Raw genomic sequence first — 26,363 nt, 5'->3', positions numbered from 1 at the left:
GCGTTGTTAATGTCCTGAATACGTGCAAATTTCTCATTCCATCTTCGTCCATGTGACTCGAATGTTCAAGGATCAATACACGCCATTCGCCTGGCGTTTGGGGCATTTTTTGGATCAGGTAGACCTCCTTGAGCCATTTTAAAGCGATTTTGGCGTTGCTCCATCCTGTTGTTGAGTAGTCATACTGCCAAGCTCCTGCATGCTGTGCTCGTCCATGTTGGCCGGTTTGACCTTTTATCCTTGATCTAGAAGGCCAGGCGCTTGTAGAAGTCTTCGTAAGCCTCACGAGTAGAGCCTGTGATGCGAGAGGATTCCAACAAGGCCGAATTCTTCATTCTTACCGCCGGGTTGCGGCGTAGGAAGCGATGCACATATCGCTCGCCCACCATCTTTTTCGTGCCAGCCTCACTAAGGCCCCAGCCGGCTAGCTAGGAAGCTTTCCTGCGCATCGGAGACATTTCTTTCCGTCAGTTTACTCTTCCCGTCTGTTTACTCTTCCCGTCTGTTTACTTTTTGCTCGATTTTCTGCGCCATGGATGCGTTTGGAGAGGGTCGAGGCAGGGATGCCATGCAACTGGCGGCTGTTGGAACAACGCGCTAGTCAGCCGCAGATGTGGCGGTGGAGGCGCAAGCAGCCACATGTGGCTGTGGAGGGGCAGGGGGCAGGGCTACCGAACCTAAATAAGTGGCCTGCGGCCACTTCCACCTTCCTTCTTAGAGATACACATCGACAACGAAATCCAACACTTGAACCACCAGTATACGGCGCGCAGCGCGCCCTGTTAATTCCAGTACCGGTACCTGGTGATCCAACAGCGGCGTCCTTCTGCGAAGCGCCCTGCTCAATAGCAAATATTGCAGCTTCAATGGCTACTCGCGACGGTCCGACATGGTCCGACCCTTTGAGCAGCAGTACCGCGCCCTTTTTGGTGATGAAGTTCTGGTGTTTTGCAGTTGTGACCGTATTTGGTCGAGAATAGAAAAAGGAGTTTTGCAGAAGGGTGCAAATGTTAAAAAATATTAAAAAGGCAAAAGCTCAGGCCCGGGAACACTTTGGTTCGAACCGAAGACCTTAAAAAAACTGATGGCCTACCTCCCTACCAACGCAGGGGCACGGCGAACGTTTTCATAGTCGCGAGAATGCAGCAGGGCGTGCGCACCTCCAGACCGCTTGACCAAGGGGCCTCTTTGGGTGCCCAACTTGACAGATAGTGGTGAAAAACTGACCCATATACCTACCTCCCGTAACGGTACAGCCCTCGTCGTATCGTCACGGCCTCCCGTACCGAAACGTCCTCCTCGTCGGTGCCACGGTCGCCAGACACATGACAGGATTGATTCTATTGGCTGCATTGTATTCAGAGTGCGGTCCATGCACGTGCCCACTACGTGCCCTGCGCCACCACCTATTTTCCCGCGCCTTACGCAGTCCCTGCGATAGCTTCCTTCTTTTCCTTCCTTAGCTTTAAATCCACATTCGTTAATGCGTTTAATCTTTGACTTCCTATGCGGGCCGTCATAGTCGGTGTTTTGAAGTTGTGGTGTTTTGAAGTTGTGGTGTTTTGAAGTTGTGGTGTTTTGAAGTTGTGGCGTTTTGAAGTTGTAGCGTCTTGAAGTTGTAGCGTTTTGAAGTTGTGGCGTTTTGAAATTGTAGCCTCTTGAAGTTATAACGTATTTGATAAGCGAGTTAGCCATGATAAGCAAGTTGGCCACCTTAACGAGACCGGGTAGCGTGCGCAGCCAAATGCGATAAGAAATTGATAAGATCACTAACAATTTACTAACATCTTTTTGCTTGTGCCCCACCAAATCTCGTTAAGGTGGCCAACTCGCTTATCATGGCTAACTCGCATATCATGGACGTTAGTGTTTTGAAGTTATGGTGTTTTGAAGTTGTAGGGTGGGAAATTAGATGACAGGGGCAGAGATTTCGTCGAAACACATACATTTGTTAGGGATCAAAGCTAAGTGTCGCCCAGATTTGAGCCACTCTTCAAGCCACAGTCCGCTTATTCCGTCATCTTACGTTTGACCTTTGTGTGTTAGTTGAACCAACAGAACTATAAGCGGCGGAGGCGGCGGCAGGAGGCGCAGGGCTACAGGGTCTATATTAGGAGGCCTTCGTCTTCGTCCTTTGAACCTTTCTTCTAGCCTAGACAGACAATTCAATGCGCCGGCAACTCCGATCATAAGCAACAATAAGCCCACCCTCCTTTCTTCTTCCAAAAGAAAATCCCTCTTTACCCACTTTCCACGTGCCGCTGCATGTGACACCACCATGACATTACCATTCTGTATCGAGACAGCAAGTGGTCAATTCGAACGAAGAAAATAGGGAATCGCGGACCTGTTTCAGATCATGAACTTGATACTCGACGGCGCGCTGATAATGTAATTGCGTGGCTCTCGATAGCCCAGTAAAGCATGTCAAGACTTGAAGTGGAATTGCAGTTGGGTTGCTCCGACAGAACTAGGAATACCAAAAGACGATTGCAGTACGAAAGCATCGCGCGGGTCTGTGCACCAGAGTGTTTGGAGCCTGTGAATTTCTCCATCATTCTTTATTATGTGTTAACACGGTGACCTCGAGCCGGGCACGGGCCGGGGTTGGGTTGCACAGTCGCAAGGTTGGGTGCACAGTCACAAGGTTGGGTGCACAGTCACAAGGTTGGGTGCACAGTCGCAGGGTTGGTTTAACACCGAGGGTTCTCGATTTCAGATTGAAACCGCTGAAAGATGGCAGATGGCTCCGGCGGCCTATACGCACATGGTTAAAGCCGGCGGCGCACTTTGTCGCCAGCTCACTTCTGGAACTGTAGGTAATAGTATGTATTTCTTCGTCTTCTCGCCTCCTCACTCTCGGGCCATTGCAGCGCAGCCGTCTCTTTGATTCTTCATCTGCTAGTCTCTGTCCGTATTTCATAATGTCTGCCCATCCCCGGTCTCGCCAGGCTCATGAGTCCTGGACACCGCTAGGTGATGGGTGCTTCGATTTTGTCTTCGCATTATGTCCATCGGGCGACGCGGGCGGCACTGCCGACTAAATTCTTCTACACAACAAGAAGTTGAAGTCAAACTGCGGCCTATCCCTCGAAAGACTCGAGAACAAAATGTGGGGGTGTCTGTTAATCGCAAGCGGTGGAAGCCCTCTAAGAAGGGAACACTTGTGTCATTCGGCCGAGAGTTCGGCAACGACATGAGATTGCCCAACAATACACAACTATACGCCAAAAACTACTGCTACTTGTTCCTCCCCTACGACGTGGAGCTCGTCCTGCGTGCCCTAGACGATAGGGTTAGGCTTTATGAGATCTCTCTGCAGGGGAAGACAAAACCATCTAACACTTCCCAGAAGTGCTCGGGCGAGGATTATCGCGGCCAACGAGTTATCCCGCTCCGAGCTGAAAAGATACACGCTATCATAAGATACACGCTATCATCAGAGAAGATTCGACGTGGACGACCCATTAGAACACCCCTTATGCCAACCCGGATTCCAGTCGGGAAACAGGCACTGATCGGAGTGCCGAAATGGCTATGAGAGCCTTTGCGCAAGTAATTGAACACTTAAAAGGACCGTTTCCAATTCCAGGTGGAGACGGCTCGTTCCTTAATTTATCCTACAGATATCGCGGACTTGGCAATGGCAGAGCGGGCATGGTGGACAGAGACGTGAATTAAAGAAATGGAGACGTGTAGGCTGTCAAACTTTCGAGAAGCGGTACCAAATTAGCTGGTTTCGACGAGTGCGACACCGCCGAAATTATCAAACAACGAAATGAGTCGTTGAAGGACGAGGCCGAGATTCTGAAGGAACTTAGAAGCGTGAGCAACTATCAATGACACTCTCTCAACCCCATATCTCGGCTAATCAGCGTGGACAGGATGATACTACGAATAATAATAACGATTGTATCATAGAATCTTGGCAGTCAGAAGCTGGTATATACATATTCTGGATGCGTTCGTACGACGGTTGGCTCTTCGAACTACTGGCTTGGACAACCACGCAACAACACGCGGACAACCACGCAACAACACGCGAAGAACGGATGCGCAACCCCAAAGCTGCTATTACCTCTGCCAACCTGGTACGAGTCTCTCGTGAACGATATCAGGAAGGCTCTAGCTTTCCTGGAGAAAAAGGAAGTTCTTCGCCAGGACGTAAAGCCAGGCACCATCTTTTATAACTACAGCCATGTCAGCAACAAGCGGACATTCGGTCTTAGCGACGTCAAATACGCTATTAAACCAACTAAAGGACGCAGCAATAAAGACGGCTAAGAAGCCTACTACGATAACGGTGCGCAAGAACATCTAGTGCATCATGACACCTGAGTCGGATCGAGGCGCCAGCCCGGCGTCGGACGCAGGAGGGAAGGACAAGGTCAAGGACAACGCTGAACCGCCCAGCCCGCCAAAGCGAAAGAAGACCGGGGATCAGCACAACAGATCCGACGACGGGCCAAGGACAAACCCCATCACCCCGAATCGTCCCATAATCATCCGTAGTATGTTGGATCCCACGGCCATTACTAGCATCGTGGATGGTGCACCAGAAGCAGCTGCTGCCACGGCGAGGGCTGCCGCGGGGCCTGTCGCGGGTTCGACAAGGCGTTAGACAAACTGTTTTGTAATTAATCTGCTATTTTCGTAAAACTGGTAAAAATCCACTGAAGCTGTTTCTTGTAATTATTAAACGATCGGGCGTTTTGTGCAGCCATAACACAACATGAGTGATCGAGTGCTGAGTACGATGGTTTGTATCTAATTAATCCGTTATTTTCGCATCAGAGGAAAAAACTCACCTAAATTCCTTCTTTCTGGCAATTCTTTAGAAATCACATCCTTTTTTGAGAGACGAGGTCCTTAGCCTTCACCGTGGCTTGTATCATTTTGCCTGTTTTGTGTGTTATTATTAGCTGTCTCTTCTTCGTCTAGTCTCCTGGCTGGACCCTGGAGACTGCATCCACGACCTTGGGCAACAAACGGCCACGACCACACCGTATCGCGGTAGTGTCGACTGAATGCCTGTCGCGGCTGCTCCGGCTACTTCCGTGCAGCTCCGACTGCTTCCGTGCAGCTCCGACTGCTTCCGTGCACGTCCAGTCCCTCCGGGCCATTAGCTTCTTATCTCTTGGGGACAACTTCTTTTTAAAATAAAAAAATAAAAAATCCCGGGCATTTTTAGGCTGCGTGCGTGCTGCAGGTAATAGTAAAACAACGTTTTGTGTGCACAACTCCAGCCGTCATCGTGAGACAACTAGAAAGGTTGCAGGCCGATTTCACACCCATTTCACACCGACCCGAAACCACGACAAGGGCGGGGGCTACTTCAGAGTCCGCGCCGAGTCTGAGCAGCTTGGATCTGAGTGTGGAGCTTCTCGCGCGGCGCATGGCATGTCAAGGTCGCGGCCAGGGTCTCGGTTGGGCGTCTGCGGCGTTCGTTTGAGCTTTATTCCTTGCCGCTCGGCTCGGGTAAGGGCCGCATCCTCCGGCTCCAGGATTCTTCGGTGGCCACGGCCAATGGCACCAGTCCATCAACGTCGCCGGTCGCATGGTCACGACAAATTGACCCTACAAGCAACCCAATTATTAATGTTACCTGGCTAAAATGAACTTGGCGCTGCCCGGGAGGCCATGGCCGGCCAGCGGCCATTCCCGCTTTTCATTGCTTCACATGCTTGGACATGCTACCGTATCATCGACGTCCGAAAACAACGGCCACCTCCTGGAGGCCTGTGTGCGGCCTGCTCGCTTAGCAAGCAAATTACCCGGTACATTTGAGTCTCGTCCCTGCATTGTGCCTTGGTTATAAACTTCCTGGTCTGCACCGAGGTAGGCTCTGAGACTTGTTGCGATATTCCGTATCACGTCTTCATTTGACACTTCGCTGCGCTCCATATATTGTTGCGCCTTTAATACACGCCAGATAACCTTTCCGACTCGGACCAGGCCAGTCATGCCCCCCGGCGTGCCCTTAATATTTGACGTCGTATTTGCCATATTTCCGTACAGCAATGCCGCGAAAGCGATTTTCAGGAAAAATGAAGATGAAAAGAGAAATTGCTGCCGGGCAATCGGTACCATAAATTTGGAAGAGCCCACGAGATCGGGTCGAACAGGGTTTCTTATCTGTCGCAGTTTGCAAAGTAGATGGAAATGGACCCCGATGGGGAAGCAGAAGAAGGGGAGACTTTTCTCGTTCGGCCGCGATGAAGACAACGATCTGATTCTACCGCACGATAACCCAACTTACGGCGCATTCCACGGCTTCTTATTTATATCTAACGAAGGAGAACTTGTTCTCAAAGGTTTGCACAAAGGGCTACAACTCCACAAAATGCAGGCCCATGCCTCGGAATTTCTTGAACTCCAAGAAGTTGCACAGGGTGGAGGAACTTCCCAGTCGTCTATGCGCCAACGAGTTATCCCCCGCAATCATAGGGATTACCTCATTACTATTTCAGACGATGCAGAATTCTTGCTACAGTGGGGCTTCGGCTTCGGACCTCAACCATATGACAGCGTGAGAGGGACCTCGGAATGGAGTGCTATTAAAGCAATTCAAGTCTTTGCACATCAAATAGAATACACCGATAACCACACCAATCAAACGAGCACAGAACCGGCCAGCACAAAGGCCAGACCCGCGCCGCCAAGATCCCCCCATACAGTGGTAGCGACGCCCTTCAAGCAGTTGCCTGTAGCTGCTGCCAATCCTGCAGTAATAACAAGGACCGCCACGACAGCAGCCCCTACTAAGCCGACGGCGTACAAGAACGTCCAGGGCATCGTGACACCCCCAGAGTCGGAATATAGTGGCAGCCCGGAGCCGCAAGAGGGGCTGCTGACCTCCCGTCCGCCGCCAAAACGCAAGGCGACCACGGACAACCACGACAGATCCAAAGACGGGGTTACGGGAGATCCCAGGCTGCGCCCGGCGGACGGTACGACGCCGCAGAGTATCCCATTGATTATTCTCTCGCTGCCCACATAGTGTCGTTGTGGGGGGCGAACAAGCGCGATTTCTCGTCGTCTCTCTGCGTTCGCTTTACTTTGTCTCTTCACCCGCTTCTCTTCACTCGCTTCTCTTCATTCGCTTCTCTTCACTCGCTTCTCTTCACTCGCTTGATGTTTTGGTTGCTTATCTAGAGAACGGCTCTGGCTGCGGATCATGTTTGGTTCACGGCTCTGGCTGCGGGTCATGTTTAGTTTTGAGAGTCCCATCGCGTCACCTATTTCAGTGCATTTAATGTTGTTTGTTATGACGGCTCAAGTTTTACCATAAGTTGAGGTTTAATTCTAGTTTGAATACCCTGTTATTTCGTCGCCGCAGCAAGGTTCAAATGCTGTGTACTTGTACTGGGTGTCTCATGGTCGGTGCCAAGACCTGCTTTTCTCGTGTCTGCACACGGCAAGACTGTGACAGGCGCGAACCGTCCCGACTCGACAGGCGCGAACCGTCCCGACTCGACAGGCGCAGTCGCATCCACCCGGAAGATATTTCAGGTATCGATCGCCGTTGAGCGGCAGCGGCGTGGCTCGCATGGGCCATGGCGCGAATCGTGGTGCCATTCGCCACGATGGTCACGGGGCTGGGCGAATACGAGGCCGTCAGCCGGGCCAGCCACTCGGGATTCGACGGACGCCAGTGCCAAGAGTATTAGTTTTCAGCTCTGTTGGCTGTCTCGCACCCGACACGGCCGGATACGGGGTTCCTGCAAATGAGGGTAGGATAGTACCCAAAGGTCTTGGGCGTATAAATAAAGTGAAGCGGCTCGTTTTTCGCCGCTTCTCGACTTGGCGGATTTGGACGCTCAAGCCAGACACAGCAGTCACCAACGAGCAAAGAAGCAAAAAATCCCAAAATGACGTCGGCAAAACTGCTCGTCCTGCTCGGGGCGCTCGCCGCCTCCGCGCAGGCGACAGACTACTTCTTCCGGTTCGTGGGCGGCAACGCCGTCACGCACGGGCAGCGGCTGCGGCTCAACAACTCGATCCCGCTGATCTCGCCGGGGGTGACGGCGGCGCCGTACAACGACGCGGACCACTTCAGCCGCATCTCCGTCGTCGATGCATCGCCCTCGACGCTCTTCGTAGTGCCGACGAACCCGCACCCGCCGCCGGTGCCGGGTTACTACGGGCTCAGCGGCGCCGAGGGCGTGCCCGACACGTTCCGCCTGCTGCAGTCGTACCACCCCGCCGACGAGCCCGCGCCGTTCCTGTACCAGGCCTGGGAGCTCGTGACAAAGTGCGATGGTTCTGCGCTGCTGCGCTACGCCAACGACCCCTACGACGAGCGCCGCTGGGTCGCTGTCAAGGAGACGACGCAGGCTGGAGTTGTTCGCTGGGTGCCCTGGTGGATCAAGCCGACTGCTGAAAACTTTGCTACGCTCGCCGCGTGGGACTTGGAGGTGGCTGACCTCGAACTGGTGGTCGCGACGGGGCCGGTGGCCTCCAACGCGCCGGGCGGAGTGGTGGAGTGAGAGCGGGTCTGATTGAGGGCTGGCGTTGGCGGGAGGGATCATCTTTCTTTTGTATTTGCGAACTTCTTTTGCCAGCGGACGTGTCTTCTGTGCTCGGGGGGTCTGCTACGAGTTGTTGTCTTAGGAATTGACGCCAGCGTTTGCAGAAAGGCGGCTCTCAAACGAGCATGTTATAATTAGCGAGAGCAGCGGAGCATCAAGCTCGCCAACCAGGCTTTCTTGCCGCAAGAAATCTTACAAGTGGGGCCGTACCAACAAAACTGCGTTTCTTCCAACAAAGTCCGGGCCGAACGTGTCTAGAAACCTACCACCGCCACAGTTGGACTTGTCGTGATGCTCGCTTCTTCTCAAACAGCCGACCCGCTCGGCGGGCCGTTTCGTTGTAAGCATGATGCCCTTTGAGTTGCCCTTTGAGTTGCCCTTCGAGTTGCCCTTCGAGCTGCCCTTCGAGTTGCCCCTCGAGTTGCCCTTTGATTGGTTGGCAACTTGGCTCTGAGAGTCGGAGGGTGTTGAAAATGGCTGGTAGACACCTTGGCTAAGGAATGTGTCTCGCTAAAAGGGGCATACCGTGCCTCTCTAAACGGATGGTTGAATACCTACTAGGCTTTGAATATTCCACCTTTTAACACCACCCTTCCCTATCTGCAATGACAAGTCTCGGCACCGGCATGCCGGCGGCTGCCTCGACCAACCAACCTATAGGTGGAAATCTGTTCACGCTAGTTGCGCGAAACACGAAAGCCCTGCAGATCCTCAACCTGCCAGCCAACAAGCAGCACATGGAGGATAGAAAAGCCCCGGATGACGGAAAAGAGATTCACAGCTTCCCGGTGGACGGCAGAAGGGATGCCACAAGAAAGGACAGCTGTTGTCATTTGGTCGGAGCCTTGACAATGACATCGTCCTCCCGCTCGTCCTCCCGCTGGACAATCCGGATTACGCCGATCACCATTGCTTCTGAAAGAGGTGAGATATGGGGAGAAGCTGAAACATGTCAGTACTGGAACCCGTCTCCCCAGGCTAACTATTCTCGCATTTTTCTAATCATCTCGTCCATGGCCTTTAGCCACACATTGTCCGAGTCTTTGGCTGGGAGAAGGGCGGGGTACTTGGAGATCTCAAGCTCATTTCCCGCATGTATGACGGAGACCTGTCCCAGCTCGTCCCTCGTCGCGATTTGCACGACCAGGTTCTTGGTGACAAGTGCGCGAAACCGGTGGTTTATTCATATGACTGGATGGAGCGCCTGGTCGAGCACCTGCTAGCCGGTCTAACGTATTTGCAGGATCAGAAGGTCGTCCATTATGACCTCAAGATTCCGAACATCTTTTTCATGTTCAGCCCGTTGCCAGACCATCCCCGGATCCCCAACTACTGGCCGGGAGATGGTAAACCGACGTACGACTTGTGATTGGGGATTTCGGGTCCGCGAGTCAAGTCGCGGCCGCCCACGACAAAAGCATCAACGTGCGTGCCCGTACTGCCGACGAGAGAGCCAATACCACCTCCCACCCGAGGTTGCAGAATATGTTGCTGGAAATGACAGGCGGGAGAGGGGCACCGAGAACACCGATCTCTACATCCTAGCAATTTTTTTGGCCCGGGTGGAGGGGCTGGTATGCTCGTAGGAGTTCAAAATGTCCTACGAGAGGTAGTGCGCCAAGCTGACAGCGCTCGGGGTCAAAGACGCCTAGAACGTGTATAAGGACGGGGACTCTAACAAGGACGGGGACTCCGACAAGGCGTCCGACGGCAGTAGCTGGTTCACTTGCCTAAAGTGGCTCGCCAATTACGGATACGACGGAAAGTCAAAAGACGCCACGCCAGTCCTGCCCCGCGGGTTCAAGAATATCCTGGTGAAGGACAACACCAAGCGCTTCGCCGCGCGCAAATGTCTCGACGGGTTCACGGCCAAGGATTACATCATGACGCAGCCCGGAAAGGGGAGGGCCACGGCTTGAGCTTAAACAGTACTGCGCCCAGTCACAGGCAGGAGTAGTCAGCCTTGCAAATCAAAACACAAATGGGGAGAGTTTTCATGCAACGGACCACGGAGGGATGACGCCCCGAGGACAGGGGCAATCTGGTGCAGGCCTGATCTGGCGGGAGAGGACACTGGTGACTGGGTAAACGTAGGTAGGTAAGCATAGGAAGTTAGGGATCGCTAGCGCGACTTATCATCAGTGCGGGCGCCATTGTAGGTACTTAGTCTGGATCTATTGACAGGGAACTACAACAGGTTAAATACGTAATTGTTGTGATGCTGCTCGTTGCAGGGGTCCTGCTGGCTAGGCCGCTTTCGTTGCAGCGGGGGGCGGCAACGACAACGGATAGCGGGGCAATCCCTTCCGTCAAGCCGCCTTGACCCCTGAAGATTGAGGGGGCCAACTGATTCGTTGCCGGGCGTCGGGTGCTGCACCTGCGGGACGAAGGCTCAATCTGGCAGCTGCCCGGCCGGCTTGCGGAAAACCTTTTCCCGAAACAGACTGCGGTCTCGACGTGGCATCGCATATCGTCGTAGTTTACCCAAATGGCGTATAGCAAACCTTGGGCCTCCCCCGCTGCTTGCTATCGTACCGCCGTTGAAATGATCTGATTCTGCCAAAACACACCGCCGTCCCCCGGGCCCCTGGGTAACGGGCCCCTGCCCCATGCGTGCGGATCAGTTCGTGACAACTCACAAACTCCACATTGCAGTCACGGCCCACTGGCACCACTTCCTGTCTGGATGGCGTGCTGCAAACTGCAGTTGCGCTTTCCCTTGCAGAACGGGCACCGTCGACTTATTTTCCCCTTTTTTTTCCGCTTTCAAAAAGAGCCACAGCACTTCCGAGTCGGACCCCAACCGAGCAAAATAACGACTCCCCCACACCAATTAATTTCCTGCAAACTAACTTGGCCTCTGCGCTGCCTAACTCTAGACTACTCAGCGCTGCCCAAATCTAGATTACTCTACGCTAGCACTGAGTTAATTGACTAGCGCTCGGCTATCGCAGCTCTGGCCTGAGCTAAGAAAACATGTCGGGTGCACGGGTGAAGCGCGTAGCCGTTATTGGTGCTGGGCCCGCAGGCGCCATCGCCGTTGATGCTCTGGCGCGGGAAAAGGCATTTGACGTGATCCGCATGTTTGAGCGGCGCGAAGGGCCGGGAGGGTGCTGGTGAGCCTTTCTTTCTTCTCGAGCGAAAATCCTAGAACGACAATGCCACTTCCACTGGAGTCTGGAGCTCAACTGCCCTGCGGACACACAGGATTGGCGACGCAGCGCCCCCGCCCAAGCTCCGCAACCTCGCGGCGCTCGCAGACGGCAGCGCCGACCGGCCGCTGGCGATCCCGGCGACGCTGCCGGCGCAGACGCCCGCGGCGGCGCGCACTGACGAAGAGCGGCAGCCGCGCTTCGCCGAGTCGTCCGTGTACCCGTACCTCGAGACCAACGTCGAGGACCTCACCATGGAGTTCAGCCAGGAGCCGATCCCGGCGGAGCGCAGCGCGCTGGGCGTCGCGCTGCACGGGCCTGACACGCCGTTCCGCCCCTGGCAGGTCCTGCGCCGCTACGTGCAGTCGCTGCTCGAGCGCAGCGGCTACCCGGACCTCGTCGCCTACGGCACCTGGGTCGAGCGCGTCGAGAAGGTTGGCGCCGAGTGGAAGGTCACACTGCGCAAGCCAGGTGTCGCGACTGACTACTGGTGGGTCGAGTGGTTCGATGCTGTTGTTGTTGCCAATGGTCATTACTGGGTCCCGTACGTCCCGCACATTGAGGGTTTGGACGAGTTTGAAAAGGCGCGCCCGGGCAGCGTGCTGCACAGCAAGCACTTTCGGGGGAGGCAGCAGTTTAGGGACAAGGTCTGTCGCTCTCTAGCAGCTGCCAATTTGGGAAAAAGACGAGAGCTGACGCATTTTTGTCCGACGCAGCGGGTCGTGGTAGTCGGCGCCTCCGTGTCGGCCGCAGACATCGCCGTGGACCTGGCGCACAGCAAGACAGCACAAAGCCCAGTGCACGCCATCACGATCGGGCACACCGCCAACGGCTACTTCGGCGACGAAGCATTCAAGCACCCGCAGATCCGCGAGCACCCGTCGATCGCGCGCGTCGACGCGGCGACGCGCACCGTGCACCTCATCGACGGCCAGAGCATCGCCGACGTCGACCACATCGTCTTCGGGACGGGCTACACGTGGTCGCTGCCGTTCCTGCCGCAGGTGCCCGTGCGCCACGGCCGCGTGCCCGGCCTGTACCAGCACGTCGTGTGGCACGCGGACCCGACGCTGGCGTTCGTCGGCGCCGTCGCCGCTGGCCTAACCTTCAAGATCTTCGAGTGGCAGGCCGTCCTCGCCGCGCGCGTGCTGGCGGGCCGCGCGAGCCTGCCGTCTGCTGCCGAGATGCGCGCGTGGGAGGACGACCGCGCCAGGGCCCGCGGCGACGGCATCAAGTTCTGCGTCGTCAACCCGGACTTTGAGGAGTACTTTGAGACGGTGCGGCGGCTAGCGGGCGAGGGACAGGAAGGGGTGGGCAGGAAACTGCCAGAGTTCAGGCAAGAGTGGCTGGTGTCGTTTAATAGGGGGCATGAACGGCGCAAGGCCATGTGGAAGCGCCTCAATGCGGAGGCCAGGGCGGAGGAACTGCTGGGGAGCAGTGTGAAAGCCGTCGCACGGCTGTGACGCGCGGCAGGTTGTCGTTCATCTTTTTGTCATGATGCATAAGCCTGGAGCCATTGAACGATAGAGACAAAATGATTAGAGAGCAATGATATTTCCCAGATATCCTCGGTTCCATTGACCCAGTTGAGGTCTGTGCGTCATGTCAGCACCTATACGTCAGCGCCCACATGTCAGCACCTACATGTCAGCACCTACTAACTAACCCTTAGTGTGTGGCAAGCAAAAAAAGGAGAACAAAGCAAGATGAGAAAGGCCAAAACATAAACAAGCTCCTCTTGCCGGAACTGGCAAAAAGATGGGGGCCACCCGGGGATTGAACCCGGGACCTCTCGCAAGTTTTGTGCTCAGGATACAACCCTAAGCGAGAATCATACCACTAGACCAGCGGCCCTTGTTGCTTTGATGGAGACGGAGGAGGGTATATCGAGAAATAGCCGCAGACGGTGCCGAGTGTGCAGCCGGGCGCTGTCTGGGCGGGTGTTTTTGGTTTTGTGGTGCCGAGAGCATTTATTTCTTGTGGGCTTGCGGCGGGTCCTGTTTGCGTGGATGCATTGTGGAGTCTGGTGGGTGGTGGATTTTAATTGGGAGGTGGGTTTTGGTTGGGAGGTGGGTTTTGAGGGTGGTGATTGGAGGGTGTGGGTGCAAGGCTTGGCGTGTTATGCTTTGAGTCGGTTACAGAGAGATAATTGAGTTGCCGGGGAATCCATGTACCACTTGTTCGTTGTCTAGTGAGAATGAAAAGACTGAATGAACTTCGTATTGGCGTGTGGTTTTGTCTCCGTGTTTGTGTCAAACAACGCCGGAGTCCGTAAGATTTCGTACCCCGTTCTTTGACACTTTAGTCAACTAGGTTTCAAGGCCTTTCGACAAGATTCCATATCTCTAAAACGATGCACGCATCAAATGCTCTTCAACTCACATTTGCTCCGAGAGTCTCGAGTCAGGGCTGTCCGTCATCCCCACTTGGAGCAATGTGTTGCATGACAGCGGTGGGTTCAGCAACCCCGTTCCACACACAATAGGGCATTGCCCTCCACACACAATGGAGCATTGCCTTCCACACACAATAGAGCATTGACTTTCGGACACGCCCCTACATGTACTCCAAAAGCAGGCACAGTATCAACAAGCGAGCTCAACATATCGCGTTTTCACCACGAAGCTCGGGGTTCGATCCCCCGTACCGGAGTACGCAGGCAATATCAGTGTCCATCACTTTCTTTTTGGCTTTGCTTTCTGCATTTTTTTGTGGATTGGTGGGTGGAGATCCGTGGTAGGCGGTGAGTCTTTTGAAGAAAGGGTTGGTGCGTTGGAGCCATGTAACTCGATGCGAGTGTTGGTCAGTGGTGGGTGGTGAATGGCAGAAAGAAGATGGGGTGGGTTTGAAGCAGGAACATGAACTTTTTTTATTCTGGTATAGAAAATTGATAAAACGGAAATTTTGGGGCAGACCGGACTTGAACCAGTGATCTCCAGACTCGGCGGCCGTGTCGACGTCGCGCTGCGACGCCTTCTCCTCGTTGGTCATGCGCGCTAGCAGGTCCGCCACGCGCGCCTCTGCCGACACCTTGGCGTTTTTGTATACGGCATTCTTGAGGATGGGCCGGCTTTGTCGGTGGTCGACACGTCGGCCGCCAGAGCGCCGGCCGCAAGCAGCAGCATGGACGAGAGCAGCTTCTCCTCGAGGCGTCTGGGGTGAGCTGAGAGGGATGGTTGAGGTGTTGGTGGAGACGGTGCTGCTGGCTAGAAATGGTGCTGCTGGCTAGAAAATGGGGTTTGAAGTCGGACTTGGGATGTGTATTTATACGTCGATCGACTCGAATACCTCTTGTTTACACCCCCTGTTGCTGGAGACGCTTTCTACGGGAAATCGAGATGGATAGACGCTCAACGATGAGCATCAGCTGACAGCTCAGTGACACTACCCATCTAGGGATCTGGGTAAGGCGGGCCGGCCGGAAGATATTTGTTGATGGCGATGATAGACACACAACGTCACAAGTGCCTCCTTTTGGTGTTGCTGCATTAGGCAGGGTATAAGTAAACAAGACGGGTTAGAGTGACGCCTTTCTCCGCCAAGAAAGTGGGCGTAGCTGCCGGGTGTTTGTTAGACGCACCCTTCATCTTTTAGGCTGAATGACAAACGCATAGAGTCGGGATAGATCAGGATAGGGGGAACCGCAGCCCGGGAACCGGGGCACCGGCGGGCTCAGACAAGGCTGAGGGTTGGAGCATTCGTGGCAGCCTCACACCAACAACCGCATCAGATCCCACAAACACTCCCTGCAACGAGCCACATTTCTAGCTGTCAAGATTGCACTTCTCAAGCCTCTCCATAGCTGGCCTGCATTAGCACCGCGATCCCACGCTACGCATTTTGCCGTCTATAGTCGCGCTTTTAACCGTTGTCGTAGGTAGCTTTGTCTTGACGACTCCGCTGGCTCGGCAGTGAAGGGGGCACCTCCATGCATGCACAATTGTACATGTACAGGCGCAGGAGCTGTCTCTTTAGTGGAAGGTGGCGAGGGCAATTTACGTGATTTACTCGGACTCGATGGACGTGCTCGGAGGGAGATGGCAACTGAATATCTGCAAGACGGCTAGATTTATGTACACCCACAGTTTTTCCCGTCTGTATCCCTAGTGGAAACTCGGGTGGGAAAAGTCAGGCCTCTCCCGTCACCTCCGTTCTACTCAAAGTAGGTGTTGCCTCTTCGTATCCATGACAGAAGGGTCATGGTAGGTGACGACCCGCAGCCCGTGTTTTTTCGTCATGGCGGCTCCGACATAGAATATCTTGCCTGAGCCGGACTGCTCTAGCCGATCGCCACTGGAAAACAGTGCAGTGTAAGCAGCCTTGCGAATTCTCACGATCGTTGCAGGACAAGTTGTGGTTCACTTACTAAGTGTCCTTCAAAGCTGCAGCAAATTCCTCCACGACACGCAGCTTCTCACACCCGGTCGTGCGGGAAGCATAGAACCCGCGGAGACGCTTAATGACCTCTACATCGGACTTCACATAGTAACCCGGCGAGAGATACATCTTGGGCGACGCGGGCTTGCCGCGGCCGACAGTGAAGTAAAAGCCCGGCCTAGCGCGGCCCGGTGCGTCGGCGGGCACCACATGCGAGCCGCGGCCTAGGAACGCCTGCCACAAGTCCTTGAGATCCTGCACCGCCTCGGCGTATTCACTCAGGTCCATGCGCCCGCCGAGCGTGATGGCGTCCGTCAGCCAGTCAAGCGTCGTGTGCGGCGCACGCACGTAGATTTTGATGCGCGCGTCGCCGGGCTTCAGGCAGTCGATGCACACAATCCCCGTTTCCATGCCCCACCGCGCTGTCGCTTCATGCAGGTATGACAGCAGAGGCTCGACTTGTAGCGCGGCGAGTTTGTCGGGCGGCAGGCTGCGGATGGCACGCTCGACGACCTCGAGGTTGGAGATGCTAAGCTCGAGTGCCCGGAGGCCGGGGAAGAGATAGACTTTCATGACGGGGCCGGACGCCTCGACATCAATCGCCACGCCCGTGCCGGCCTTCGGCGTGATCTCTTCGACCACCATGCCTTCACCTGTCTGAACTCTCTTTGGGTCTGTCGGCGGGAGGAGGTGGGCTGTGAAATGGCGGTACCACGACAGGTCCAGGTTCGGAACCATCCCCTGTCGGTGAACACAATCACTCCAGTCGCCAGCAGCATGGCTGTTCAAAGGATCCTCGTCGGTCCCCGCCTGTTTCCCAATCGGCTCAAACGAGTATCTGACCATGGATCCGTCGCCAACGATACCAAAGTCCCAGCTGAACTCGATCGGAGTGCCGCTAGGTGACCAGACGCTGGGCCATGCGTTGGGCTCGCCACCGGTATTTGGCGCGGGACCCAGCTCGGGGATTACCCACAGGGCATAGAAGAAGAGCTCGCGGTACTGCTCAGTCGTCGTGTATTTGGCACCTCGGAGCAGCCGCGCGAGCATGCGGCCCGTGGTATTCCACCAGAATTGCGCGTCGTCGCTGCGGAAACAGAGCTGTAGCGAGATAGTGTCGAAGGGTGTTTGCGTGCCGATTTTCGGCTCGCGAGGACTGGCGGATGCCATTGCTGGGGATGATGCTATAGCAAGAGAGCAAGCAATAGAAGCCGGAAGCTAGGTTGGTGACGAGAAGGAACGGCTCGGAGAGTGGCAGGGCGGAGGAATGAGGTTCGGGGAGCTTCATAATCGATTCGCTGGTGAAGACGTATTAATAGTAGCCATATTACGCAATCAGTTTGTCAGGAAAAAGTTTGTTGTTTCAATGTTGCTTACCTGACCATTTGCGGCATCGTGCTAGTGACTGGTGACTGATGAGAGTTCTGTTTTCCGATGAAAGTTGGATCTAGGCAAACTCCATGGTCTCCATATCGAATCCGAGGAGCATCTCGGGACTTCAGCGTCGTAATAAACTGGTAAAAATTGAAAGAGAGTCCTAATCCTCGAAGGATTCAATGGGTATTAGAGCAGAATAATGATGTCTTCGTTGCAGCACTAGAAACTCGAATAAAAAAAAGAAACGGAAAGCTATTGCGGGCAATCTTGGACGAAGTTACGGCGTTGGGGTGGAGAAGTTTGGAAGTGCAAGGGCCACTTTCCCAAATGGTTTCAACTGACCAATCAAACCGCAAGTGCTCCCCGATCGTGACCTCACCCAAGCCGTGTGATGATAACACCGCCGATAAGCCTATTGCTTATAAGTGGCCTTACTTGCGTTGGAGTGCAATGAATCGAGGTTGACGATGACATCTATCTGTGAATTAGGACTTTGCTGGGAAAACTGCCTCCCCCTTTTCTCGTTAGCACATCTCGCTTTCGCTAAAAGTTTCCGTTTGCCCCGGACAGTCCTCACACTGTACGCATTCCCAAGCTGTTCAGCCAGCCAAGGAAAGTGCCGCTCGCGACCCACTGGGCCGAACTCCAATTATTTTTCGTGTTGGGAACTCGCAAACGTCGCCGTGTTTCACAGCATGTTTCTATGCTTCCCGCGTTTGTCCCCTCTCTGAGTTTGCCAAATATGCCACTATATTGCCAAGGAGCCTGGCATCTGGAATCTGGCATCTGGAATCTGGCATCTGGAAGCTGGCATCTGGAATCTGGCGTGTTTGGTAGAACAATCTTTCCAAACTTGGATCATAAATGGCCTAGGGAGACTTTGGTGGTTGGATGTTTCAACCAACCGTGATGTCCAGTGGATCATGCTCCTGTAGTGGTGTTCAAATGACGCACTGGTCATTAAAAACTACGAGGAGAACATAGAGTCACCGTCTTCACTCAGTGGGGTCTGTAGGTTCCGTAACGAATTGGGGTATCGAATTGAGACTACCTACTCGCATTCCCAGACGCCCCCCTGAAGAAAATTCCCCAAAAATAAAAGAGAAAAAAGAAAAAAAGAAAAAAAGAAAAAAGGCAAAGCCAAACCAAGGCGGACCTTCACCCCCACTGGTCAATCCCCTACTCGCTCACCGTCGTGCGTGGGTACCTGGGCTTCTTCTTGTCGTCGGCGCACTTGTCGCACCAGTAGTAGTGGTGCGAGTTGGCCGACTCGTTCTCCTCGTACCCGTCCTCTCCCTTCTTGCAGCAGTACGGGTTGACCACTAAGCTGATGTCCTTGGAGGCGGGGACGTGCTCGGTAACGGCGCCGTCGTATTTGCCCTGCGCGCCGGCCGCATTGGCGCGCGCCTTGGCCGCGTCGCACATGGTGATGGACGCGCCCGGGATGTTGGCCCACGACGCGATCTGGTTGTGCGGGCAGTGGGCGAAGCAGAGGAGGTAGAGGGCTCCGTGGACGCTGTTTTATACTCGTGTTAGCTTTATGGTACGTGTGTCAATAGTGTGATGTGGGATATAGCTGATGTAGAAGTTGCTTACCACATGATGATCTAGAGAGAGATTGTGTAGATGTGTACGATTGACATCTTCTGGGTAGGAAATTCCTTGCGTGCGAAGAGTGGTCAAGCCTGGATGATGAAATGCTGAAGTGCTTCGAGTCTCTGGTGTGTTGGTGTGTCCATGAAGGTGTGAATATGTGCTTAGGTTTGTTCAAGAGTAGGAGTAGTAGCTACGAGCTGCGCGCTGAAGTATTTATAGCTAAAAACCCTCGATTTGCCTCCTACAGGCTGTCTATGACGGCCCACTCCGAATAAGACTCCGTAGATTGTGAAACTGTGCGCTAGTCATCGACAGTGACAAAAAGCGTACGTGCAACTATTGTTATACGTATCTAGTCCGGGGAGACGCGATAATTGTACTTACAACAGAGACGACGGCACAATAGGACTGGAGGTACTGCGAGTCAAGCAGCACATGACCGTTTAGTCAAATCCTGATAGAACAATACTATGAACCTGAAACGGTTGTTGAGAGTTCGTTGTGGCCATTGAGATGATTGTATTAGGGGAGAAATAAAGGTTGCAAACCATGGCTTGCTTCACAACAGTAGATCGACCGATGGCCGCGTGGGCAAATTACGTACGTGGACTGCGTCGAGGTGGTCATCAACCATTATCGAATTGGAGGCTCACAGTGTGTAAAATCTATTACTTATTTTGTGGGATTAATTATCGAAATAGTTTTCTCCATAGTACCTTCCACTGTCCTATCTAGGACATCGTTTTCGGCCCTTTTTCCTACTGTGTTGGCTTGGAGCTTCGAGATAGCAGTAATGGTGAGCTTCAAGGCACGTAAAGATATCTTCTTGGCGTCCTAACGTATACATTATTGAAGGCAGGAGCAGACACAGCGCCCTAAGCGCTGTAGCTAGTTGACAACAGGCAGGTATTCAATTGCTGCTCGTCTCTGTGGAGAGTGAACTTCTACAATGTTGAGACGAGAAAATATAAGCGGTATGTAACGTAGAGAAGGAACCGATCTGCCCATATTGAACACTTCAACCAGCCGGCGCACTTCAGATCACTCAAAAAATTGTAGCATATGCAGCCACCGGCAGGTTGCCAAACGGACCACGGACACCTGAGGTATCTAGCTCGTATCCAGGCCCGGTGGCTATACATAACATGACCCTTACCGGTACCCCGTTTCTTAGGAGTCGTAATATTTCAACCTGTAAAATCCTCCAAAAAAGACATTAGGTTTGGCAATGTAGCCAGGCATATGGCTAGCTCTGGTAGGGGCACACTGAGATCTAGGTGAGATCTAGATATCTAGTTAGGAATCCCATTCGGGAGCGTGCTGAAAAGAAGGTGAGATGCCCCCATGCAAAGGTCTTCCCAAGCCCTGAATTGGGGCCCTGACTCCCCGGTAGACTTGAATCGAGCCTGTCTTTCTATTATAATCGATTTGGAAGGAGCCCTGCCCTCCCCCACCCAAGTATTTTTGCGGAGAGGTTTTCAAGGGCACAAAATTTCTGGCCTTCCACAGATCGAGAAATTTTTGAATCCTGCAACTTCACATTCGGCACTGATCTTGCACACCACGTTCCACCAAGATTCTCTCGTACGTGTAAAGCATTTCACTTCTCCGTGCTCTGCTTTTATTCCTTTGCGTTTTATATTTTGATTCCTGAAATCTCGCGTACTAACAGCCTGTTCAAGCTACAAGAAGCCCGTCTGTGAACAGCATCACGCAGCACCGCTTCAGGACCGCCGTGCCAGGTTCGTCTTCACGTATTCACTACATCCTCACCTCTCTAGCTTCTTCCTTTCCTTTTTCTAGCATCAGAATCCCCCATATTCACCTACCCAACGGCGCATTCAACCTACACAGACGGTACGCCTAGAAAGAATAACGCCCTCTCGCAGATGCCTTCCCCTCAAATCTCGGTAGATCACCGCCCGACCTTCCTCCGACCTTCCTCGTATCCTTTCCACATTCTCACCTGTCCTAGCTCATTCCTCCCCTTATAACCAGGCCTCCTAATATCTTGCTTTTCACCGCACAAACTAACCAATTAAACACATTGGAAAGCCCGTCGGCGAGCAAGTACTTCTCCCAAATATACGCCTCTCGTAAATCTCGTCACGTTAGCTCGCCTCCTCTCTCCTCGTACGTATAACCCATTTTAACCCGTTCAGTTTGTTTCCTTCTATTTGAACTGGTACTACATCTCTCAAATTTCACAGCGCTAACCCATCCTTCGAGCTTCAGCCTTATAGGAAACCCCGTCGGTGGAAGAACCGCCTCTCGGAAACACACACACACAGACACTCACTCCTGAACATCGCCGCTCGTCATATAAACCTATCCCAAACACACCAAAAGGCAACTAGTCACCATGTCTCAGCACGTCGAGTATGCCCTAGCAGCAGCAGACGGCTTCTTCAACGGCCAGGTCTTTGTGCTCGACCGCGCGTTCGCGACGGTCAACTACCTGAGCAAGCTGCTCAGCATGGGCCCCGGCACCATCAAGAGCAAGGGTGGCAAGGTGCTGCCGACGGAGATCTGGCTGCAGATCATCGAACTGGCCGAGAAGGCCGCGAACAAGGGAGACGACCACATGCACTGCCTGGTCGACGCTTGCCTGGCCGACTTCAAGCAGACGCGCGGCGAGAGGATCATCCGCTGCACCAAGCTCGACTTTGACGTGGAGGACGGCGCCATGGTCCCCAGCACCCCCGACAGCGGGTGCCGCGACCGGGTCGAAACGGCCGGACAAGTTGACGCCCTGTACCTGCTGCCCAAATTCCGCGAGGTCCCCGGCCGCGACAACATCTTCTACCTGTTCGTCCAGCCGAAGCCGACCCCCGCAGCAACAGCAGCAGCAGCAGTCAAGTCGGGCCTGCTGTGGAACAACTCACACCTGGACGTGTACTACCGCGTCATCGTAGGCGGTGGTGTGTGCTGGGTTTGCCAGGGCACGCGCTTCGTGTGCCCGTGCGAGCCGTGCACCGCCCAGTCGCGAGAGCTGTGGAGCATCATCCCGCTGCGCCGCGCGGCCATCCACATCAACCCCCCGGCGTTCTGCCTCGTCTGCCCGCACTGCATGAACAAGATCCCTCAAGTTGCGCCAAAGGAAGAGGAACGCGGCTGCCCCGCGCGTTTGGCTCGTCCGTACTCTAAGACCATCGCCCTGGCCACAAATCTCAGTTTCATGCACGGCGCAGCGTGGTCCTACAACGGCCTGTCTCGTCTTCGCATTGAGTGGGACGTGTTTGAATGGTATGTGATCATCCCTGAACTCGAAAATTTTCCCCGTGAGATGTGATGAATACAAGTAACTAACTAATTTCAGATCGTATGATGTTTGGGGGGCCGGCCCTGTCGGCCACGGCCAGTACACGGGAATGGGTGTGAGGTTCTCGCACGTAGCTACGACTGCTGACCTTTGGCTCCAGCTCGTGAAGGAGAAATGGCATCTCGTTATGCGCTAAGTTGTGCCTAGAGACGGCAAGTGTGGGGGTAGCTGGGCAATGATGAATGACTATTGTGCACGATGTGCACAACTGACCAGACCTGCAATTACCTACTCCTGTTTATGTGAGCACATTTTTTGAGTTGAAGAAGCCGTCGTGCCAAATGAAGAGCTCTGACCATGGCACTATATTGGCCTCCTCTCATTGTTTTCTATACGCTATTCAATGGTCTCTTATCTAAATATGGAAATGGCAACCGACCGCACAAGTTCTCCATATTGAGCATAAACTTCTCCACATTGAGCGTGAAACAGCGTAGAAAATGTCATCGTTCTAGGCATTTTTACGATACAGAAGCGGAGAGCTAAGTATGGACTATGATCTTACTGTGTTATTACCAGCCCTCTACTCCAATTAAATACGGTGCGTATACCCTTTAACTTCATTGGGTCTTTGCTAACTCTAGCGATTACTGTGGAACCTAAGTCGAAAGTCATAACCACCTGTGGAGGCATTGTCCCATATTTGATATAGCCTCCAGAACGAGCTTGTCTAGTGAATTGCTCACTACGCAAAACCTTAGCAGTGCTCTCCCTATCTCGGTAGAGGGTAGCTCCGAGGAAAAATATAAACTGTCACGGTATAAGACAAACGAAGTAGCAGTTAACCGTAGAACGTAGATCTCGCCTCATGAGATAGCCAAATGTACACATTGCACCTAATCCGGTGTTGAATGGCGTTTCTATAGTTCACAAAGACATTCTTGTCTTATACGTCGAGAACTAGTAAGTGGATGTGATATAATGCCTACCTAGCTAAGCGACCCTGATGCCTGGAAATATGCCAAGGTACTTACGTGGCTCACACTTTATCTTGAGCAGAGTACTACTTAATCATCTACGACGAAAGACTGCAACGGGCTGAGCTCACAGGCGTATGTGAAGAAATATAAGGACACAGGTATCAGAGCGGAGAAGGACACGGACTTGGACGAAAACCTCAAACTACCAAACTTCTTCGGTAGACTTACCCGTCGACAGGCAAACCTCAAGGATTCCCGCCTTGGTGACGAGAATGCCAACCCCCAGGGGACGGCCCGGAAGACGACAGGGCGACGCCGAGAAGACGCCCAAACAGACCCATTCAGTTATTAGGCGGTACGAAAGTATGGTGAAGAAGGCTTGATTTTACGAAGCTAAGTGTCGTGTACACGATTACACTAAGTACAAGCTAGCGCTGGTACGTATATCACGTAATTATTGTACATGCAGCCTTATTTATTGCCAACAATGCCTACCCCCCTCCTCCACCCCAAAGAAAATGCTACTATCCCGCAGCTTACCCAGCCCTTGGTCTAGTGACCATTAACTTTGTACAGGCCTAGCTTTGCTGTGTTCTCCTTTGGCATCTCATTCAAGTATCTGATGAAGATTTCATGCCCCTCTGTTGCTTATGATCGGAGTTGACAGCGCATTAAATTGTCTGTCTAGGCTAGAAGAGAGGTTCAAAGGACGAAGCCGAAGGCTTTCTAATATAGACCCTGTAGCCCTGCGCCTCCTGCCGCCGCCTCTTATTGTTCTGTTGGTTCAACCAACACACATCTTCAAACAAAGGTCAAACGTAAGATGACGGAATAAGCTGACTGTGGCTTGAAGAGTGGCTCAAATCTGGGCGACACCTCCAATGGCCCCATAGTGGGAACCATGAACAAATTGCTACCACGAACAACAAGTCACAACCGTCGCTTGAATACCTGGCCAAGTGGAAGGGTCATGCAGAGCAACACAACGTCTGGTGTCCCAGGCGCGTATTGTTGGAATCAGCGTCAGACCTGGTGTACGAGTACGAACTACAGAACCCAGTCACCCAGTCACGGACGACGAGATCAGAAAGGATAGCAAGCTAGCCCCACCAAAGTCAGGCAACCGCAAAACGAACATTTAACGATGTCGTGCTTTTCAAGCAAGCCGTCGACACACAGCATCTACTAAACGAGGTCAACCTGGCAATGAATCGAGGCAGAGAAGGGGATTATGATTTCGACGGCGAACTCGAATCTAGTATCGAACAGTATGAGTGGCAACTCCTAGAGAAGAACACGAAAGGTGTAATCCCATGCGAGGTTTCCGTTCCGGCCTGGACTGCTTCTGGCCGTTGCTTGGGGCGTAATATTCCCTGAGGTGCGCACCTGATATGACTGGGTGGATCCAAAGAAGACACCGAGCAAGCATGCCGCAGAACTTACCTCTAAGACAATTGCGGTTGCGGGCTGTATGGTACGGTACTGGAGGGCGGCAGAATATCGCCGCGCCTTTCACTTTTAGGTGACTGTGTTTAGGCGGCGTGTGATTCTAAGAAGTTACTGAGGAGAAAACGACCGGTGGTGAGTTAGCGTAACTACGGTCATTCCATGCCTACCGTACCTAGGTAGTTAGTTGGATGATCTAAGATTGGGTAAATAAACGGATCAAGATTTTTCCAAGTAACTAGAATGGCACGTATCTTTCCCCATGTAATTCAAGCGCTGGATGTAATACGGTCCTAGCTGGCGTTGTTTATCAACACAACACGCTCAATTTCATCTGATCTTGAGTCGGACCGTGCAGGAATTTTCCTAGTGTACGTGGGAGGACGGTCGCGGATATCTTTCAGTTTCCTCTGCGCTTTCAAAATCGGACAGGAGCAGAACACACACATCGAAATTCGGTCAGCTGGTAACTCCCAAAATTTCACATTGAACGAAAGGCAATACTCTCCTCTTGAATCTGAGATCTCTTGATTATCGCATCTTACAGACTTACTGACTTGGCATTTCCTTTCCTCCAGATTTCACCCATCCAATCCTGCAACCCGAATTTCACGCAGCACCAGCAGACACAAGATGTGGCTGCTCAGCACGAGAACGGCCGAGCTCGAATTTTTCGAGGAGGCGGCGGTGTTCGGCGACGGCGGCGGCAGTAGTGGCGGCAGGGGCGGCGGCGGCAGGGACGGCGGCGTTTGTTACGCGGTTTTGTCCCACATCTGGGGCGAGAACGAGCCAAGCTGGGAGGACGTGTCGCGGCGTTGGATGGCGGGCGGTGCGGGCCGGGACCAGGCCGCGTTCGCAAACATCGACGCGTGCGCGCAGCTGGCGTGGGATTGCGAGATCCCATACCTGTGGATCGACACGTGTTGCATCGACGTGCGGTCGAGCCACGACGTCAGCACCGCCGTCACGCAGGTGCGGGCCATGTTCGCCGGCGCGGTGGCCTGCTTCGTCCACCTGCCCGACGTGGGCGGCAGCATGTCCGGCGCGCTGGACGCCAAGGTGGCCAGAGATGTGATGCGCAGCCGCTGGTTCCGCTGCAGCTGGACGCTGCCAGAGCTCGTTTTCTCGGCCGGGTCGCCCGTCTGGCTGTTCTCGTGGGACTGGCAGTGGCTTGGCTCTTCGGCCGTGTTTGCCGGCGCCATTGCGCGGCACTATGGGATCCCCGAGGATCTCGTCTGCGGCCGGTACGGCCACGAGCAGTACCACGCCGCCGAGCGCGTGGGGTGGGCCCGGTGCCGGTTTGCGCACCATGCTGAGGACGAGGCTTACTGCCTCATGGGGCTGTTTCTTGCCCAGCCCATGCCCCGCCGATACGGCGAGGGTCTTTTGCGCGCCTTCCGGGGGCTCCAGGAGCAGTTCCTCGTGCAAAACGGCGGCCGGGATCTGTCGTTGCTGGCCTGGACAGCAGTCGACTTCGACCAGCGCCGCTCTGTCTTGGCCCCGGTGCCACACCATCGCACCCGCCGCATGCATCTCGTCGAGCTCACAGTGGCCAGTGGACGCAACGGCACGTTCCAGTTGGGAGATGTCAATTTCGGCGCCCAACAGTGGATAGCCGCACGGCACCTGGCGGTCAGCGGCG

The 26,363-nt window shown here is 53.8% G+C and overlaps 7 protein-coding genes and 1 non-coding gene across 8 annotated transcripts; 4 read left to right on the top strand and 4 right to left on the bottom strand.

Annotated features, from left to right (window-relative positions):
• Positions 1 to 6,604: 6,604 nt before the first annotated feature.
• B0T26DRAFT_718080 (uncharacterized protein) lies at positions 6,605 to 7,484 on the bottom strand. Its single transcript, XM_060442358.1, has one exon. It carries the CDS (start codon positions 6,793 to 6,795, stop codon positions 6,613 to 6,615), a length of 183 nt encoding a protein of 60 aa, XP_060294992.1. The 5' UTR covers positions 6,796 to 7,484; the 3' UTR covers positions 6,605 to 6,612.
• Positions 7,485 to 7,871: 387 nt separating this feature from the next.
• On the top strand, positions 7,872 to 8,489 carry B0T26DRAFT_677977 (uncharacterized protein; the record flags this gene model as incomplete). Its single annotated transcript, XM_060440169.1, has 1 exon — positions 7,872 to 8,489. One exon carries the CDS (start codon positions 7,872 to 7,874, stop codon positions 8,487 to 8,489), a length of 618 nt encoding a protein of 205 aa, XP_060294991.1.
• A 647-nt stretch (positions 8,490 to 9,136) lies between these two features.
• Positions 9,137 to 10,716, top strand: B0T26DRAFT_804391 (uncharacterized protein; the record flags this gene model as incomplete). The annotated part of the gene is made up of 4 exons (XM_060447128.1): positions 9,137 to 9,455; positions 9,572 to 9,887; positions 10,036 to 10,105; positions 10,196 to 10,716. 4 exons carry the CDS (start codon positions 9,137 to 9,139, stop codon positions 10,448 to 10,450), a joined length of 960 nt encoding a protein of 319 aa, XP_060294990.1. The 3' UTR covers positions 10,451 to 10,716.
• Positions 10,717 to 11,507: 791 nt separating this feature from the next.
• B0T26DRAFT_753760 (uncharacterized protein) lies at positions 11,508 to 13,146 on the top strand (the record flags this gene model as incomplete). The annotated part of the gene is made up of 3 exons (XM_060445745.1): positions 11,508 to 11,647; positions 11,739 to 12,330; positions 12,400 to 13,146. 3 exons carry the CDS (start codon positions 11,508 to 11,510, stop codon positions 13,144 to 13,146), a joined length of 1,479 nt encoding a protein of 492 aa, XP_060294989.1.
• B0T26DRAFT_873750 (tryptophan dimethylallyltransferase-domain-containing protein) lies at positions 12,704 to 17,230 on the bottom strand (the record flags this gene model as incomplete). The annotated part of the gene is made up of 4 exons (XM_060448011.1): positions 12,704 to 13,276; positions 14,599 to 14,908; positions 15,874 to 15,976; positions 16,050 to 17,230. 4 exons carry the CDS (start codon positions 17,228 to 17,230, stop codon positions 13,176 to 13,178), a joined length of 1,695 nt encoding a protein of 564 aa, XP_060294988.1. The 3' UTR covers positions 12,704 to 13,175.
• Positions 13,445 to 13,537, bottom strand: B0T26DRAFT_t168. The gene has a single exon. It is a non-coding gene; the product is annotated as a tRNA-Pro (tRNA).
• Positions 17,231 to 18,616: 1,386 nt separating the features above from the next.
• On the bottom strand, positions 18,617 to 19,667 carry B0T26DRAFT_677973 (uncharacterized protein; the record flags this gene model as incomplete). The annotated part of the gene is made up of 4 exons (XM_060440168.1): positions 18,617 to 18,953; positions 19,034 to 19,044; positions 19,418 to 19,450; positions 19,638 to 19,667. 4 exons carry the CDS (start codon positions 19,665 to 19,667, stop codon positions 18,617 to 18,619), a joined length of 411 nt encoding a protein of 136 aa, XP_060294987.1.
• A 5,687-nt stretch (positions 19,668 to 25,354) lies between these two features.
• Positions 25,355 to 26,182, top strand: B0T26DRAFT_625765 (uncharacterized protein; the record flags this gene model as incomplete). Its single annotated transcript, XM_060436171.1, has 2 exons — positions 25,355 to 25,410; positions 25,459 to 26,182. Coding segments are annotated over 2 exons (780 nt in total), but the record flags the coding sequence as incomplete, so codon positions are not given.
• Positions 26,183 to 26,363: the final 181 nt, after the last annotated feature.

This window comes from Lasiosphaeria miniovina (assembly GCF_030549165.1).
Source record: "Lasiosphaeria miniovina strain SMH2392-1A chromosome Unknown B0T26scaffold_5, whole genome shotgun sequence".
NCBI lineage: Eukaryota > Fungi > Ascomycota > Sordariomycetes > Sordariales > Lasiosphaeriaceae > Lasiosphaeria > Lasiosphaeria miniovina.
This window is presented reverse-complemented; position numbering and strand designations above follow the sequence as displayed.

Excerpts from the sequence above, each read along its gene's own strand:
- B0T26DRAFT_718080 (XM_060442358.1), bottom strand. The coding sequence starts at position 6,795 with ATGCCCTGGACGTTCTTGTACGCCGTCGGCTTAGTAGGGGCTGCTGTC.